This window comes from Micromys minutus (assembly GCF_963924665.1).
Source record: "Micromys minutus genome assembly, chromosome: 8".
Lineage (NCBI taxonomy): Eukaryota > Metazoa > Chordata > Mammalia > Rodentia > Muridae > Micromys > Micromys minutus.
Genome location: NC_137977.1, coordinates 46,372,562 through 46,391,251, shown reverse-complemented (window position 1 = coordinate 46,391,251; position 18,690 = coordinate 46,372,562). Strand labels below are relative to the sequence as shown.

At 50.5% G+C, this 18,690-nt stretch overlaps 1 protein-coding gene across 1 annotated transcript in view; it reads right to left on the bottom strand.

Moving 5' to 3' along the window:
- The window catches only part of CAMK2A (calcium/calmodulin dependent protein kinase II alpha), a gene marked incomplete at its 5' end in the record, with an annotated part of 60,596 nt that extends 43,010 nt beyond the window's left edge, over window positions 1-17,586 (bottom strand). Inside the window, 2 exons of the mRNA XM_080920196.1 lie at window positions 1,302-1,396; window positions 17,525-17,586. Coding sequence (XP_080776322.1) covers window positions 1,302-1,396; window positions 17,525-17,586 — 157 coding nt within the window. The remainder of the gene's footprint in view (window positions 1-1,301; window positions 1,397-17,524) is intronic.
- Between the last annotated feature and the right edge of the window lie 1,104 nt (window positions 17,587-18,690).

The following is an 18,690-nucleotide window of genomic DNA, read 5'->3' as shown; positions in this document are numbered from 1 at the left end:
AAGCTTGCCAACGGGAGGCAGCACCCCAGTCGGACTTCCCACCTACCTAGCTCCTTGCCACTGGCTCTGAATCTAGACCTTCCACAGGTTTGGCCTTTTTACTCTAGTTATGCCAGCTGGGGACCCTCAGAACCTCTCATCAGTGCAGGATGCAGAAAAATAAACAGACAGAGCATTGTCAGCCAGACAACAGAGCTGGAGACAAAAGGCGGCCACCACAGGCCAGTCTAAGTCTTGCTGGGAGGCCCACAGAGAACTGTGTAAACACCCTATGCAGCATTCAGAGACCCTTCGTCAGCTCTGCACCTGCTGGGCCTTCATCCAAACACAATTGCAGTCTTCAGAACAGTTAAACACTGAACCTCTTGCCCATGATTCTGCAACCACCTCGCCCAAAAGAATTCTCCTCACACCAGACAGTCTTCAAGGCCTCTATCATCTGGGATGGATGTCAGCTTGCCAATATCCTGACTTGGTCACTCACTACTGCCTTAAACACACAGGAATGGCCAGGAGTCTCCTGGGTAGACTTCCCAAACTCCAGTGCCCCTGAGCATCTTCTTAAGAGTCGAGTTTAACTATTTTAGGTCTGAACGGGGACCATCTTCCAGGGAGGCTGCCACTACTGGCCGGAATCAATTATGAGGCTTAGGAGCCAATGTTTCCAAAGCCTCTGTAAGTTAGACTTAGACCTTTTCAAAACCAGACCATACCTCAGAGCACCTATTCAAAAACTGAAATGGTAAGATCAGAGCCACAGACCGTTCATAGGCAGCAAACACCTAGGTCTGGTGAGGACACTGTCCTGGGTGCTGAGCACAGAGCTGTGGGTGAGTCCTGTCTGCTCACAGCCACCAAGAACCCGGGATTAGACACACGGCCACAGTGGTGAACAAAGTGAAGTGGGACACGTGGAAAGAGAAGGAAAAAAAACAGCAGGAAGAGAAAAATGGAGACTGAAGAGAGGGGCCAAGAAACGGCTTTGAGGATATGACCGAGTGGAAACCTGGAAGGAAGAAAAAAATGGCTGCAGGCAGAAAAAAAGGAGGCAGGCTAAACACTCCGGCAGAGACACAGCAAAAGCAGAGGTTGAGAGGCAGGTCACAGAGGGCATGGCAGGGGTGAGAGGGAGTACTACTAAAGGCTTGAGCCCTCTGGGAGACGCCGTGACATTGAGCTTGGAGTCCCCGAGGAAGGAAGGTGAAAGTCTATTCTCATCACACCCTCAGAAGGAAGAGCCCTGTCTCCCAAGGGTCAGGCTTGGGGTTCAGGTCTAGGGTAAGAACTATGGCAGAGCCTACCTCTGGCTGAGAGCTTCTTGGTGTTGATAATCTTGGCAGCATACTCCTGGCCAGCCAGCACCTTCACACACCTGCGCACCACGGAGAAGGCTCCCCTGGAGGACAGAGAACAACATGATACAGTGAGGGCCAGAGAGCTGTCTCCCCAGGCCACCAAGAGCTCCTACAGATATGCCATGCAGGAAGGGAGCCCTTCACTGCAGGCACAAGGGCTCCTGCACAGCATAGGTCAGGAAGATTCAGAGAGGGGCCCAGATCCTTGGCCTCATGCAAGATGAGCCTTCTGGGTCTAGAGAAGTTAGGTCACCAAGTTATAAAAAGTTAGAAGCCTGGAGTGAGAACCACAGAATCTAGGTCTCTCAGAATCTTTAGAGCTTTGTTCTTTGAACAAGCAATACATCACATAGCTCCAAGTTCAAAGGAGGTAAATATGTAGACCCTAAAAAGTCCTGCCTCCACTCTTAGGCCCCAGCCTGTGAGGGGTCCTTCCTGAGGCCTGGAGTCTTTCCTCACAGATCTCCCCTCACACACAACACCAGGGAAGTACAGTAATCTGTTCTTCTCCTTCCTATAGTTGACCTTTTCTCCCCCTTTGAGACAGGGTCTGACTATGTAGCCCTGGCTGGCCTGGAACTCACTATGTTGAACTCAGATCTGCCGGCCTCTGTCTCCCAAGTGCTGGAATCAAAGGCAATGCACCACCGCATCCAATGCAGTTAATATATTTTGAAGGCCATCATTCTCCATTTAAAAACTCTTCATCACATAATACATAATCATATGACTGTCTCATAGCCTAGTGTCCTGGCCAGTTTCCTGATTGAGGTTCCCGACTGAAAGGCAGGTTGGTTCAATCGGTAGCTACTAGAAACAATGACCTTGAACGTGTGCATTAGAATCGCATTAATTCTAGCACTCTAGAGACAGACAAACAGATCTCTCCATGAGTTCAAGGCCAGCCTGGTATACCTAGTTTGTTCCAGGATAGCCAGGGTTACATAGCAACACTGTGTCAAAACAAACAAACAAACAAACAAACACCAACCCTTTCCCCTTTAAAAAGTATTGCATTTCCTGTATGTGTCTGAGTCTCTGGGATAAGCTCCATCTACTAATTTTTTTTTCTTTTGGTCAAGGAGGGCAGGTAATAGTTGGAAACTTTTATTGACAATGAAGTTTTATGAATTTATTTGCTTAATAGTATATGTTATGGGTTGAATCTGAAATGTCCGCACACTTGTGTTTTGAAACCTTGTTCCCCAACAGCCAGCCCTGTTTGAGGAGGCTGTGGAATGTTAGGAAGTGAGGTACGGTTGGCAGAAGCAGGGCCCGGCCTTTGAAGGTTACGCTGTTGTGATGTGAATGGGAACAGACGATCACATGTCGCTGCTTCCATGAACTAAGCAGCTCTGCTGTGTCTGCCAAGACTCAAAGCACCGAAACCCTCTGAAATTGTTAAATATATATGTATGAAGACCAATTTCTTCCTGCCATTGTCAACATGAGGTATTGTCAAGCATTTTTGCATTTTCTAGGAAGAGGGATAGGAAGTGGTGATTTGGCACAGATTCAGTGTGTGTGTGTGTGTGTGTGTTACATGCACGTGACTGGGCTGATGCATGTGCTCATGTAAGCAATGGAAGCCAGAGTAGGATGTCAGAAGTCCTCCTCTGTCACACTATGCCTTATTGCCTTGAGGCACAGGTTCTCCTTGAACTGTAAGCTGGCCATTTCCGCTAAGCTGGCTGCCCATCAAATCCTCGGGATTGTCCTGTTTCTTTCCCTCCTAGTGCTGGGACATAGGCCGATGCAGCAGTGCTTGGCTCTCTCTTTATGTGGGTGCTGGCTATGAGAACTTGGGTCCTCATACTTGCAGAATAAGTGCTGTCTTACCCGATAAGCCATATCCCTAGTTCAGTCCCTACGTTCGGTTTGAAGGTGAAGTTGAACATCTTTTAAAGCATGCTTTAAGCAGCTCCTGGAATTTCATCCTTGAAGTGTCAGTAACTAGAAGAGACCCGGGGATTGAGGGCTGTGGGCCTCAGAGCTCGCAGAGCGCCACTGTTGACACATGAAATGGGACTTTGTTGGCAAGACATTTCCTGATTTTTAAATGTTGGCTCCTTATTTGGAAATAATTTGAGCACAGAACCAAAGAAAACCTGAGCTTGAGCGGCCATTTTTGCACTTTTCCACACAGGTCAGCTTGTCAGCTCTGCATGTGACGGAAGAGACTTCTGAGAGGTCCTGTGCCCCAGTCTTTACTGTCCTCTTAGTAATGACCAGAAGAGAGAGTTTGGGAAGACTTCCCAGACGCCAGTGTGCTGCTGTTGTCTGAACCATCCAGACAGTGCAGAACCATAGTTTGGAGACCTTATGTACGGAGTGGGGCTCAAGACACTGAGATCCAGGATACAGCTCGGTGTAGATTGCTCCAACTTCACACTGAAGATTACAAGCAATGTTACCTAGGCCTCAAATATTTGCGCTTCTGGGCTTTTAACACCCACACCGAGTACCTCTCCAACTTCCTACTGCTGACCATGCTCAGTTCCCAACAGCCTCCAAACTTCCACCCCCACACCTAAAATGATAGGCAGGTCTATGCCACAAGGTGATTGGATGACTCCTTCGAACCCTGGTATCTGGAAAGCTGGGTCAGAGTCTCTTTTCTTGCCATTAACACTTAAAGCAGGAGCAGTTGCTAGCAGAAGGAAGCTTTCAGCAGAAGGAAGCTTTTCAGTCAACCCTAAGTTGGACACACTCTAGCTGACTCAACATAGGGCAGCAAGAAGTGTCTGGGAAATGACAGAGAGGAATGAGACAGACGGAAATGGTCTGCATCACGTGTACAGTGAAGGCCTCACACAGCATAGCTTATCCTAGGCCTGCCAGGTTCCATCTGCTCTTCACTGATAAGAAAGCCGAGAGACCCCAGTCACCTCCTTGAGTCACTGCCTCAGCTAGACGGTCTTCACTGTTCTCCATGAAGCCCCTGTGTAGAAAACGCTTACCTGCCATCAATTGCCACCCCTCCCAATACTGGCCACCAAATAAAGGTGGCTTCTTTTATGTCAACAAGTCCTCCTGCCAACTGTACCCACTTCCCATTATATATTGCAAATCAGCTGTGATGCCACCTATAGTTAGGGAAGATCTACAGGTTAAGAGCTCCATGCCACTATGCCCTCCCTTCAGGTGCCACCTGTAGGAAGTGGTCCCCCAGGTTGCCCATACTCCTCTACAACTTTGCTCACCACAGGGAGTTTTCGTCAGTGCTCTCAAACTGGAGGCTTTTCTGTGATGGTTTCCAGGACTCAGAAGAGCACGTTTGCTAGTGTGTTATATAATTCAAGACATGGTAAGAATACAGATCAGCAGCTGCATAAAGAGCAACAGAGGCCAAAGCCTGGGAGATTGGAGCACAGCTCTGCCCCTCTGGAGCTGCGATGGGCCATCCCTCTGCTCTTGGATGTATTCCCTCCCACAGAAGGTGTCTAGGTTCTGTGCCTGTAGAGCCTTTGCGGAGACTCCATCATGTAACTGTGATCCGTCCTTAACTTGATTCTGAGTCCTCTCATCTCCCCAGAGAATAAAGAGTAAGGCAGGAGGTTCTAAGCCTCCAATCAGCGCTTCATGTTTCTGAAACCAACCTCCATACAGAAACCCAGAATGAGTCACCTCACAAAATCAAGGTGCTTCACCTGGAAATCCCAGGGGAGATAAGAGTTTTGTGTAGGGAACTGGGGTCAAAGACTAAATGTGAGAATAAAAAAAGCTCCAGTTACCTCTATTATTCAGTAAAATGAAAGAATTTTAGCAGCCCTGCACCAAAAAATGAACTACAAGGACTAAATGCATATTATATTCTATCAGTTTAATGATCCTATCCTATCCCTAACCTGGCCCTCATGGGAGCTGTTTATCCATTTTCTTGTCTCTCCTACTCAACTAGTGAGTTTCTATGCCTGGCACCTGGTACCTAATACTTGGTACCTAGCACTTAGTACCCAACACCCAGCATCTGGAACCTAGCATCTAGCACTTGGTACACAGTATCGAGAACCACTTGCTAGCACCCCCATGAACAGAACTTGCGAGATCAGGGAGTGATTTTTAAACAGTGAAAGCAACAGAAATGAGGCAGGAGGGAGGCTCTCAGTCAGGAGCACTGGGGACAGAAATAGAAATTTGAAGACAAGGAGACAGCTGGCATTTCAGAAGCATCCATCTTACCTACAGAGGAATGGGCCAGAAAGTCATTGCCAGGCTCCTGCCCAGGAGACCTTGATTCCCACGAGGACTTAGAGGTGTTTCTGTGGCTTCCTCTGGGCAGGGGTCTGAGCTGCCTAGACCTGGTAGGGCCTTGCCTTGTTCACCAGTACCTGGCCCATGGTGGGTTCATTATCTAGACCACCATTAGTATGGGTCAGGTGGGTGCAATCATTTGCTACACTGAAATACACCACACACACACTCAACAAAACTCCAAAAAGACTTTAGACCAGAAAGCTGGCTGCTACAGTACTGACTAGGGAAATCTTTAGAAGCAGATTCCAGTGGTTGAGTGTAGAACATATCTGTCACACACAGTCATTCAGGGCCTGAGCAGGAGAAGCATAAGCGTGAGGCCAGCCTGAGTTACACATAGTGTGACCTACCAAAAGGACGTGGGGAACTTGGGAAGGCAACTCAGTTGATAGAATGCCACTGTCATGCCCCTAATTCCAGTGACTGGCAAATGGAAGGAAGAGAATCATGAACTCAAAGTCATCCTCAGCTGCACAGAATCTAAGGACATCCTGGATATACATGACCCTGGGTCAAATATCTAAAACACCCACACACAAATACACACGGGGGTGGGTATCAGACAGACAGAGAGACAGAGAGAGACAGAGAAACAGAGAGAAAGACAGAGAGACAGAGAGAGACAGAGAGAGATAGAGTGAGACAGAGAGACAGAGAGAGACAGAGAGAGACAGAGAGACAGAGACAGAGAGAGACAGCTACAGAGAGACAGAGAGAGAGACAGAGAGACAGCTACAGAGAGACAGAGAGATAGAGAGACAGACAGAGAGACACACAGAGAGAAACAGAGAGAGACAGACAGACAGATAGACAGAGAGCAGTATTTCCTGTCTTGTTACATCTTCTACCTCCTGGAATCAGCATTGATGGAGCCACCAAATGGGCTCTGTGCAGGCAGCTTCTCGGATCCCAAGGAGCAGGAGCCTAGGAGCCCCATCTACTGAAGAAGACAAACCTCTCTCACTGAGCAAGAACAACATAGCTTTCCTACCAGCCAGGGGTTGCTACACAGGGATGCTGGGCCCCTGAAAGACGTCCTGAGATTATCGCCCAAGGGTGGGGATGTACAGCCTTCCTGGGCTATTCAGAGGAGGCACCTCCCAAGTCAGGACCCAGCTTCTGACCCCAGGATACAGGTACTCTTAAGCCTCAAGCCTGGGTACTGCTAGACTCATCAGGGTCCCACAGCAACCTGAAGAAATCAGAATTAAAATCCCCATTTCACAGATCTGGAAACTGAAGCCCCAAGTGAGAAAGAATATGTCTAGGGAGGCAGCAAAGAGAACTGAGGTCACTTAAGCCTTTTCTCCACTGAAGGCAGGCAAGTGGAGTCTTCAAGAGCTGGGGCTCTGGCTCACATAGGTCCTGTCCTGGTTGGCCCCCAACTGACTGTCTGACTCTGAACTTACACTCTGATCTTTCTCCCCTCATGTGGGCAGTGGCAGCACCCCCACTGGGTGCTCTGGGAGACTAGGTGAGGTGGTCACTGTGGAGCACTTGACCCAGGACCAGGATTTGGGAGCACAGGACAGAGTAGAGGGTGAAGGGCCTGTTGAGGCAGCAGAGGCTGGCGTGAGGGAACTCCTCCCATACCTTCAGCTTTGCGTCCCATCTACACTGAGGAGGGCTCTCTCCCTGTCACGATGGAGGTCAGACAAACAGAAGAGAGTCGGGAAGCCAAGCTGAGAGTGAAGCAGCCTGCCTGCAACTCTCCCTTCTGCTTCTTGCATTCTTTGTTTAGAAAAAAAGCTTATTGGTTCATTTCTGTCCTGAGAGCTAGTGACCGCAGCTTCCTTTGGCAAATGGAGAAGCTAGCCCACCCCTCCCAGGGTTCTGAGCTGAGCAGGGGGTCAGTGGGTGAGTAGGCAGGCCAGAGGCTGGCAATGGAAAGTCAGACAGAGCAGGAACCTCCAGGTGGGTCAAGATGAAGAAGACGGGAGAAGAAGTGGCCCCAGAGAAAAGGGAAGAGGGGATGCTGGAGAGGGATGAGGGGGATTTCTTGAGAAAACCTATTAAAGTGCTCCTGTGTTCCTGATAGGGATGTGTTTCCTAAGCCCAAGGATAAGGGTGAGCAGCGTTTAGGATGTAGACAAGGAAGGTGGGCAGTATTCCTGGGTGTAGAGGGAGGGAAAGGCAAGGGGGGTAGGCGTGGAACCCTGCTTCCAGGTGCAAGGGAGACACCTGGACACACAGGTGGTTCTTAGCACCTGGCTCTAGCTGAGTCTATGATTCTATGGATTATTTGGTATGATACAGCACAGGTGTGTTGCCCTCAGAATTTCTCCACATGTCCGAGAGCTGTAGGTAGGTAGAGGTATGTATGCGAGACAAAGACACGAAGCACTGGAGAGTGGGACTTTCGGGTCCCAGCCATTCTGGGAGAATTTACATAAGGATAGAGCCCTGTGGGCTTCAGTCTCTTCATTGGCAACATGAGGCTGAGAAAAAACGGTTGAGACTCCACGGTACAGAGACCTGTCTGCTTCCGTATTGTATCCTAGTCAACAGCTCCTGCTATCCTGTGGGCAGGTTAAGAGTCACCCAGCCTGGTTCAAATCATCATCATTGTTCAGGCCCTTACTAGCAAGTGACATCATCTTAGTCTGTCTCCTCCCCCATAAAATGGGGACAATAGAGTCCCCACCCTGAGCAGTTGCTTCAAGAATTCAATGCGATAATGAGGCAGCCAATGTGTTTAGCAGAGTCCCCAGAGTATAGTAAATGCTCAAGAAAGGTTGCCTTGTATGGGCGTCATTAAATCGAGAGGATGGAAACAGTTAACCTCGTCGGAAACTGAAATAAAATGGACCCAATCTGCTGAGCTGAGGGAAGGGAGGAGGGGGGACTGGCAAGGAGGAAAAGGACCTCTCCCCAAGGCTAGACCATCTCTCCTGAGTGTGTGCACCAGAAGTGAATGTGAGCAGGCAAGGAGGCCCCACCCAGCACCACGCAGGAAGTACGAGGACAGCAAAGTGGGTCTATTGCCGAGAATGTGGGAACGCGTTAATGGGCTGTGAAGAGCGACTCGGAGCTGGGAAATTGTTTTCTGGCTGACAATTGGAGCTGGTGTCCTGGTGGCCTGGGTGTGGCTGACTGCCAGCCACAGGTGCCCATAATCATCTCTGGCCTAGACCCTCTTGAAGAGTTGCCATGGCAGCCAGGGGACTAGATGGGAACGAGAAGACCAGAATCCTCACCCAGCTTGGTTACAAGCTGCCCTTATCCTGATGGACCTCAGTTTTCCTATGTAAAAGAGGGGAGCAACAAATTCTGGCTCTACTTCCTCCTGGACACCCCAAGACAGGTCACTTCACCTTCCTCCATAGGCTCTGAGGGTCTCAGCAGAAAGGAGCATTTTGGTGCCGGGACAGCATAGGGACTTTCTGGGTACAGCCTACTTGTGAACTTGCCCTGCACCCTTGGGGTTTGATTGTCTGAGATGCTTCCAGTCCTCAGGGACTCCCCTTCATTGATTTCTCTCATAAACACCCCTCCCCCGATAAAGTGAAACAAACGTCCTCTCAACTCAGCAGCCTGGTTGCCTGATTCCCTCTTCCTTCATGCTGCCAAACTTCCAGAACAAATGTCCGACATCCGCTGCCTCCTCTTCCCACCTCCTACACTCCGGGAACCCACTGCAATCTGGTCACCGCCCCCAAGGCTCCATGGAAGAAATACGTATGCCAGGCTCGCCCACCCAGTGCTCCCCCTTCCCCCAGCCCTGGCAGCACCCCTTGGGCCTAATCTGCCTTGTCTGCCCCACCCTATGGGTACTTGGTACCCTGAACGCATGGCTCTGTGGTTCATCCTCGACAATAATACTTCTTCTGCCCATTGCCTACCAACTGCCACTCCCTGTTCCCTCTGCATGTGTCCTCTGGCCACTTCCTCCTCCAGCCCTGGGCCAGGGCTATTAGCTAGGCCTCCAGGAAGGAGCTAAGCTTTGATGAACCCATTTACAATGTCATTAAAAATGATCCGGTGTCTGTATGAGCTCAGAGCAAAGGGTGTGCACTCTTCTTCAACTCCACAAAGGATCTGGTGACTCCTCCCCACCCCCCCGAAGGGTTTAATTGCTCTGACTATCACCTTTAGAGATCTACTTACATGGGCTTCTCTTGCTTCCAGAACTCCAGTCCCATCCTTGAAGCCATTTGGATGCTGGCTACATGGCAGGTGTCTTCCAAACAATCTCTCCCTAAAACCTCCCTCTATTAAGATCTGTGAACCTTCTACCCCTCTGAGCCAAGTGGAGATGATCTCCAGAAGGTTCCTGGCCCAGTACAGATGGACCATTGTCTCGCCTAGTAAACTGAAGTGTGAGACCCATCTGGTTGTATGGTGAGCTGGCACATACCACAAAGGTCAACAGGTAAAGCAACTGAGGCCGACAAAACTTGGATCAGGCCTTCTGACTCACATCATTGTTTTCAATCTCCCTACACAGCCAGGGTGGGAGAGGGCCCTGACTTCAGATCCACAGCCTGGCTTTAAGTCTGTGAGAACTGGGCAAGGCTCCACATGTTAGAAAAAAGAGCGGTGTACAGGGAGGGTGGCCATAGCTCGTACAAGCATCCACCAGTCCTCAACATCACTAAAAAGCTGTGGCCAGCAGAGTCCATTTTGGAAGCAAAAGGGAATCTAGCACAAGGTGTTTTCACAGCCCCCAGGCCTCTGCAACCTTAAGCAGGTCTTTCCCATCAGTAAAACCAACGGTGGATGAAGTTATGTATAATCCCCTCTCTCTTTTTCTTTTTGTTTGTTTGTTGTAGGCAATGCTGTTCTTTCCTAATAATAAGCAAGCTAAACGGAACTCTGGCAGCTCCAGACAGCGAACAGATGAGATCGGCCTGGACCCAGGATGCCCTGTGTTTCACATACCCCTCTCTTCCTGTCTCCACGGCACCTCTATGAGCAGATGGCCACATGCCACAGCAAAATACAACCAGAATGTCCCAGGACCTGCTGCTAAAACTTTGCCTCTCTTCTCCTGTCCCCGGTGGTGGTGGTGGTGCACCGCCCACTCCCAGACTCCAGAAGATGCAGTGGGGACGAGCTGTCCTGTGCCCCACCACCACCACTCCACCGCCAACCCAGCAGAAGTCTCTTGGAGGACACAGAAGGCCTCAGAACCGGAAGAGTCTGTTTGTTGAAGGGAACACTGAATCAACAGAAGTTCCAACATATTCCCTGTTTGGTTGCACATGCCTTTTCTTGAATGGGTTACAAAAAGGGAAGGTAGGGAAATAATATACTCAGTCCCTAGGGGTAGAACCATAACTGGACATAGCAGAAGAGAGGCAAATAGGCTTTCTTGCTCAGCTCCTCTTCTGACATGGCCTGGCCCTTCTATGGAGCACACCATGGAAACTTGCCCCAGTGTTAGAGAAGCCCTAGGAACAGAGAGTCATGCCCTGGAATAAGAGGAGGCTGGAAGGCCCAGTTCTTGTGAGTCACTGACCTTCTGGACCATAATCCACTGTTCATAGAGCAAGAGCACACTGACTGGGCCCCAGGTTATTCTCAGTGAAACGAAGAGTATCCCAGCCCCTTGCTATCCCCCAAATCATTCTTACAAGCATGTTACAAGGTGAGGGCAGGAGGGTTGGGCAGGAGGATCCCGGGAAAGCCAGGGGCTGTGAACAGGAGTTTGCCTCTCGGCCACATTAATCCCATCTCCAGAGGGTCCTGGCAACAGGAACAGCTCTCTAATCTTTTGAAAGTGCTCTCTGGCATTGGGACTAAACCTGCCTCCCATTCTCTGTATGTTCAGACATTCTGCCCTCTGTGATCCTGAGTCTCGGACAAGCCCTGCTCAAATTCCCCATTCTTCAGTTTTGCCTGTTAGACCTCCACCTCTCTGCCAGCCCCCTGCCCTGTTCCCCGCCTTCTACAGATACAGGCTTTTTACTGTTCCCCCTAAGACTTAGCATCTGGAAGTTGGGGAGTGGATTTTGCAGACCAGAAATAAATGGAACTCCATATGCCCCCTGAGAAGAATGTGAGCGACTGACACATCTTAGAGACTTTGCCTGAGCTACACTGTGATGGGGAACACTCTCATCCCCTCTTTCCTCTGGCAAGGTCTCATTCAGCCTCCAGCTCCCAGGGCAACCTCAGGACAGTCCTCCCATAATACCTCTGTGCCTCACCAGCAGAATCTCTAGGCTCACGACCCGTTTGGGATCCTGGCTCTTGTCCTGCTGCATTTTAAGGACTGGATGTTGGGGTATCCATTCCATTGCTGCTGCTGCTGCTGCTGCTGTTTTGTTATTTGGTATTTTGAGACAAGGTCTCACTGTGTAGCCTTGGCTAATCTAGAACTCATTGTGTAGGCCAAGCTGAGCTTGAACTCATAGAGATACACCTGCCTCTGTCTTCCGAGTTTCGGAATTACAGACATGGACCACCTTCGTCAGCATCCAAGCACATCTTAGTAATCAGTTCAGAAGAGATTTGTCTCTGGCTTTGTACCGGATTGTATACCTGAGGGCAGAGAGCACATAAGTCCTGCATCTGAGCATGATGAACATTGCCCAAGACTGGAGACTGAGAAGTGCATGTGGAAATGGCCATACGGATCACAGAAAAATTCCTCCCTTATAAAGTGACACCAGGGTACTAAGGCCATCAACATTCTATAGTTTGGTAAGTCTTGAGGGCTGTACAGCATCTCCTGATACTATGTACAGCCGTGAACTTTGAGTGCCAGGCTGGAGCTCAGCAGCATGGGTGGCACTTGGTTTGCTTGGGGTGGGCTCATAATAGTTTATGGAAGTAGTTATCATAAAAGGACAGGCCTTGGGCAGTATGCATTCTGGGACAGTGTGAGCTGGAACAGAGAATTTGCCTAGAGACAAGAAGTGGGTGAGAAAGAAATAGACCAAAGAAGTGGAGAGATATGTATGATGAGACAGAGTCCAGAAGTCCAGCCACTGCCACCTTGCTGTCCCCACACTGGAAAGTAGATTCATATTATATGTCCTGTGTCATCTTGTGTGTGTGTGTGTGTGTGTGTGTGTGTGTGTGTGTGTGTGTGTGAGCATGTATGCACTAGCCCAGAGGGCTGCCCTCACAGCACATAGAGGGCTGCAGCTCCAGGCTGCAGGGGCTGCTGACAGCAATGTCACTGTGCTTTGGAGGGAGGCAGGAGGGAGGGGGGAGGCTTGGAGAGTCAGTGTGGCTCAGCCTGTGTGGGGGCGCCTGCCTGTGTGGGGGTGGAGGGCTGCAGCATGCACCAGAACATGTGCCTGCTTGCTGCTCTGATGATACGGGGAAGCCAGGAGAGGCTGTCCCTTCCCCTGTCCTCACACCTGTCCTTGCCTTCCAGCTCCTGTCTGTTTCCCCATTCCCCATCCTTTGGCCTCTGGTCCCTGCATGCCTATCACTGTAGCCTTGGGGAAATCACTAAGCTCTATGAGTTGTCTCTGTCTACACAGTGCGTGGACAGTCTCCACAGCCCACCCAGTGCTGGAGCATAAGAGTTGTCCTTTTTCTCATAGTCCTCCAAGGAAGGAAGCCACAGAGGACAGCATTTCAGACATCCCCAGAGATAGAACCCCCATTTTACTGACGGTGAAGCTGAATGATGCTCATGAAGAACAAGCGGTTCATCCAAGGTAGCCCAGGAAACTCAAAGCAGAATTTTGGCAGAAAATGAACATAGGCTCCATCATCTGCCCTCACTGCCCCCTGTCTCCACCACGAAGACCACTGCCTCCTTTCTCTGATTCACAGACAAGAGGAAAGCTGTTCTACAGAGACAGCACTAGATGGGGCCTTGCTCAGCAACCTCTCAGGGACCAGGTCACAGACCTTTGCGCTTTCTTAACCCCTCCTTTAGCCCCAGTCTCCCCATCTGTATAATGGCTGAGTAAGCCTTGCCCACCTCCCCTTAGGGGCGGGGCTAATGGATGGAGAGGTACCTTGAGGCCCAGTGCTGCTGGTCAGAGGTTTTAGATGCAAACAATCCTGACCAGGTGGGGCCTGGTGCTTTAGCATACTCTCACCATGACACTGTCCTTTCTCCTTCCAGCTCCACACGGAAGGGCAAAATGACCAAACACATGCTACAGAGCATGAGGTATTGTACATATAGCACCTGGAAGCCCAGTGTAAGAGCTTCCTCTAAGCCAGGCCACCACCTACAGATCAACCCACCCAATCGTGGTACAAGACTAAAAGCTGTGGAGGAAGGGGTTCAGGTTCAGGGGCCAGCCCCCAAGTCCCTGTCAACCTTGTGGGCCACCCACACTCCCACCAGCCTCCCCTACCCTGTACTGCCTGAGTCAACTTCAGATCCCTGTTTCTAGAGAGAAAAGAGTGGGCTGAGCTCTCTCCTCCTTTCGCTCTCTCTTAAACACAATCTCCTTCTGAGGTTCCTTTTGTCCGGAGCAACAATCGTAGGTCCACAGAGCAAGTCTCTGCCTCTCTAACCTCTGCAGGTGGAGGCCTGGAAGTGCCGTGTCTAGAAGAGACAGTCTACCCAGGGGTCTGCCTGACCTTTCAGAGTTTCTCTTACTTTTCTCTACCCATCATCCTCCCTTTCTATTGATTTGACATCAGAGAACACTGGATGAGTCGGAGGGAACTCTGAGGGCTACCCCTGGCCCTGTCTGATACTGCAGCCCACTTTAAGCATATGCTTCTATTTCTTTCATTCCAAGGAGGGGGGGGTCAAGGGAGAAGGGAGAGAGTTTATCTCTGGGTCCCTAGAAACAGCCCCATCTTAATCCTATATGGGACTCAGAATCAAGTTCTTAGCTTTTCTGAGTTTATGTGCTTCAGTGCCAGGGCATTGATGGGGAGGGAAGTGTCTTCAGTATAGAAACATCTAGAAGTTTCAGAAACCCCTATTCAGGGCTACCTCCAGGCAGGAGAGGAATCTCTGCTTCTACCCTAGGCTTCTGGAAGGCCACTGGTACAAGCCAGTCTTCACTGGGCAAGATGCCAGTGAGTCTTGATGAAGTACCAGCCTTCTATGTTATGGCAAACCAGGGCCTGACCAGAGGTCAACCACAGTCCCCCAAGTGTTTCTTTAAGGCCCGGCCCAGCTAGGTAACCTGCTGGTTATGTGGACAGTCTGGGCGGGGGCTCAGTATCTAGGTAGTCATCCAGTATCCTAGCTAGAAGACACAGGATCATCAACTAAAGGGTAAACTCCACAGAAACATTTCTTCATTGCTTCCCTCATGGAAGAGGAACCCAGAGAGACCTTGAACAACATTCCCTAAACAAAAAATAAACATTGAGAAGACCCCGCCTCCTCCTTTACCCTGCCCAATCCTTGAGGACAACAGCCACCCCAGCAGCAATGGCCTGCCAGATGCCTGCCTACTGCGCAGCAGGCTTGAGATGATGTCCTCACATGCCGTCTACATAATTCTCACAGTCTCCTAAATCTCCAGCTTGAAAGTCAGAAAGAGTGGCAGCCTGCCCAAGGTCACAGAGCTAAGGGTCATGTGGGGTATCCCCTCCTTGCCCCAGCAATGCTCAGACCAAGGCTAAGATGCAGAGCATAAGCCACAGGACTCATCCTTCATAGGGTACCCGGGCCTGCGTCACACAGACACCTCAGACAGAAGCCGGCCCACCACAGCTCCTTCTCCTTCACACGATCATCTTCACGCACAGGTTCATGCACCGTTTCCTGAGGTCCCACAAGCTCTGACACTGCAAGCAATATTTTGTAGGTTTATACATTTTTCTAGGGAATGTCTATTCAGACTTTCATCTGAATCCTGGGGGAATAAGTGACCTAAAAAAAAAAGGTTAAAAGCACCAAGAGTTCTGCGAGGAGGAGTTCTGGAATTGATTGGACAAGACCTGGGCGTCCCTGACACCCCTGAGATCCAGGAAGGCAGAGGGGCTGAGAAGGCCAAGTTAGCTCACAGAGCCCTACTGATCCCCATTTCTTCTCATGGCAAAGGAGCAGTTCGCTGGCACTGTGATCTCTGAAGTCCCATCTTAACTCCTTCCATTATATGCTGTGACGCAGTCCTGGCTGAACCAGCCTCAGTGGCCCCTGAAAGGCAGCTCCTGTCTATTCAAGAAATTCTTAGGTTCCAAGTGAACACTAGACATGCTCTGGAAAGAGGTCCCAGATAAACTTTAAGAGACAGTCCTCCTGAGCAGCTCTAAAAATTGTTTTCCTGCCCCCACCCCTGCCTCCAACGCAAAGACACACAGAACAGCAGGAAGTCTGTAGACAAATATGAATACACATTTGCACAAGGGAGCTGGGATATGTGTGGGTCTCTGTCTCGGTCTCTGTCTTGGTCTGGGTCTCTGTCTCTGTTTCCCTCTGTCTCTGTCTCCCTCTGACTCTGTCTCCCTCTGTCTCTGTCTCTCTATCTCTCTGCCTCTGTGTCTCTGTGTTTCTCTCTCTCTCTCTCTTTCTCTCTCTCTCTCTCTCTCTCTCTCTCTCTCTCTCTCTCTGTGTGTGTGTGTGTGTGTGTGTGAATGTGTTCAGAGGCTATGCTTATACACAGCCATAGGTCCACCTCCCACACATATGCATAAGCTCACACATGCCTACAACACCCACACACCCACAAGAGCCCATGAGCCTAGGCCACACACACACACACACACACACACACACACACACCCCACAGCTTCCTTTACATATTCCTCAAGACACATACACACTTAAGAACATTCTGTTCACATTGCACATCTGTGGACACACACACATATTCACTGAGAGTACCCATCTCTGACCTGCCACACATGTGCACACAGATGCATGTCCGTATCTTTGCTGCAACATCACCTAACCAAGAGCAACCCTTGCATAACTGCACACATGCACCCTTGCAGGGCACACTGACATTTTTGGGCTTGCCACATGAGTGACACATACACTCCTCGTCATGCTTTACTTGCACCAGTGTTTGCCCTTTCAGTTCGCAGTGTGCCCAGCGTCAGTTCTTACACAACTCCATCTGCTCCCCACAGATTTCATGTGGAGCCTCTCCTCTATGTAAGTGTACCTGCAGGACCTCACACTGGCACATCTGCTCACAGGGCCCCTTGTCTCACGTTCCTGATGCTACAGCAGGAACCAAACAGGGCTGGTAGGAGCACTTATGCCTCTGTGGGGCACTCTGCCAAACTGCTCCCCAACTCCTGATCCATCCCAGGACCCCCACAACCCATCTGGGAACATCTAGAAACCTCTTCTATATCTGTGGACTGCTGCTCTCCTGGAGGTAACCTCGCTCCTCTCAGCCTCCCGAGGTATAGATGTATATAACAGAATAGGTAACTTTGCCAAAGGACCACAGAGCACAGCCACTGCCACAGTAGCACCCCCAGCTGGCTGACTGTCCTTCCCCTCCTCCCAACACCAGGATTGCTTTACGTTAACTCTTTCAGCACTAAAGTTCTTGCTCCTGGAAGGTAGCCTGGAAAGCAGGAGGGGTTGTCAGGGGAAATCTAGCCCTGACAGACTCCGCACAGAGCTAAAGTCAAGATCTCCAGGTTGGGGTGGGGGGTGAAGTCATTCTGTCTCTGGAGGTTTCTAAGTACAACTACAGAAAAGATTCCAGCTCAGACCCAGCCAAGTGGGAAAATCCCTTTCAAACCCCAAGTTTCTAAAAAATCTTTGTGAACCCAGGTCATGTGTACTTGTATGCCTAGGTGTGTGTATTTACCATCAATGTCAATTTGTTTCCTTTCTATCACACACACACATACACACACACACACACACACACACAAACCCGGCTGACTGTGCACATAAATGTGTCAACGCCTAACTCTGGACACCCTATGCATACACAGTGCTTCCAAATCATGCTGCACACCTCCCTCTGCATGCATGGGGGAGCTCTAGCCACATGGGCACACGCCCCCTGCCCAAGAGGCTGATCCCCATGCCCTCTAGGACTCCCTGAGGTGTGACTCACTTTCCCAGTTCCTCAAAGAGCTGGTACTCTTCTGTGAATCGGGTGCAGGTGATGGTAGCCATCCTGGCACTGGGCAGGCAGGCGAGGCTTTAGGCTGGGGACTAGGACTGGGATGCTGATGCTCTGCTCCCAGAACTAGGGGCCACACGCCTGCCCGTGCTCCTGAGTGCAAATGGAGAACCGGCTTGACTGACGAGCTTGGGGCTTCTGAGCAGGGCACTGTGGCTGCTCACAGCCTCGCGAGCCTTCGTCAGCATCCAGGTCCCCATGGCAACCACCTCCGAAACGCCCTGTTCCCGTTGCCCCGGTAACTGCCTCCCCAACACCTGCCTGCCTTTCACTTCAAAACCTGCTCCTCTGTTGCCCTGGCCTTATGTACACAATACTGCAGGACTGTGTGGGCCCTGGAGCAAGTGGACCCTGTTCCCCCAGGGTGATGTACTGAGGGGGTTGGAGAAGGGGATGCGAACAAACTTAGTCCACAAGTGATCTTCTCTCTTCCTACCTCCCCCACCTCCAACTATAGGGCCCTTTTAACAGACGGGATGGGATTAAGTGGGGCAAAGAGGCAGTTGCTATGGTAACGGCTAGTGGGTGCCACATTCTGGGATGGTCCTTGAGAAAGACAGGATGTAGTTACCCTGGCAACTTCATCTTCTCTGGAGAGACAGGTATTGCCCCGTTGCCCTGGCAACAGCTGGGTTCTAAGGTTTACAGGGGAAGGATGGCTAATTCATCTCTCTCTCCTTCCCTTCCCCCTTGTAGTCTTTGCAATAGTTTCTCTGCTCCCTCTGGGAATTGGTCTGGTTGACTTGGCCTCTGCCTCTGTCCTTATTTCTCTCCTGCTCTCTCTGCTTCTTAGTCACTGTGCCGCTCACACTGTCAGCTTGGCTTGAGGAGATGTACAGAGCAGACCCAGGGCTCTGAAGGAATGGCTCTGTCTTCTCACCCCTACCTGTCAGCACTGTGCAGCAGGGCCCCTCCTGAGGCCTCTTCCACAAGCTCTCCCCACCCATCCTCCCAGAGGGACCATGAAAACTTGGTCTCCTGGGGCTCATGTCCCAGTTTTGGCTCGTGCTTTCTGTCAAGGTAGGGCTAGAGAGAGGCAGCTCTAATGAGGTGAGCGTGGCCAGACTCACCCAGGGCTGGGCCGGTGGCATGATATA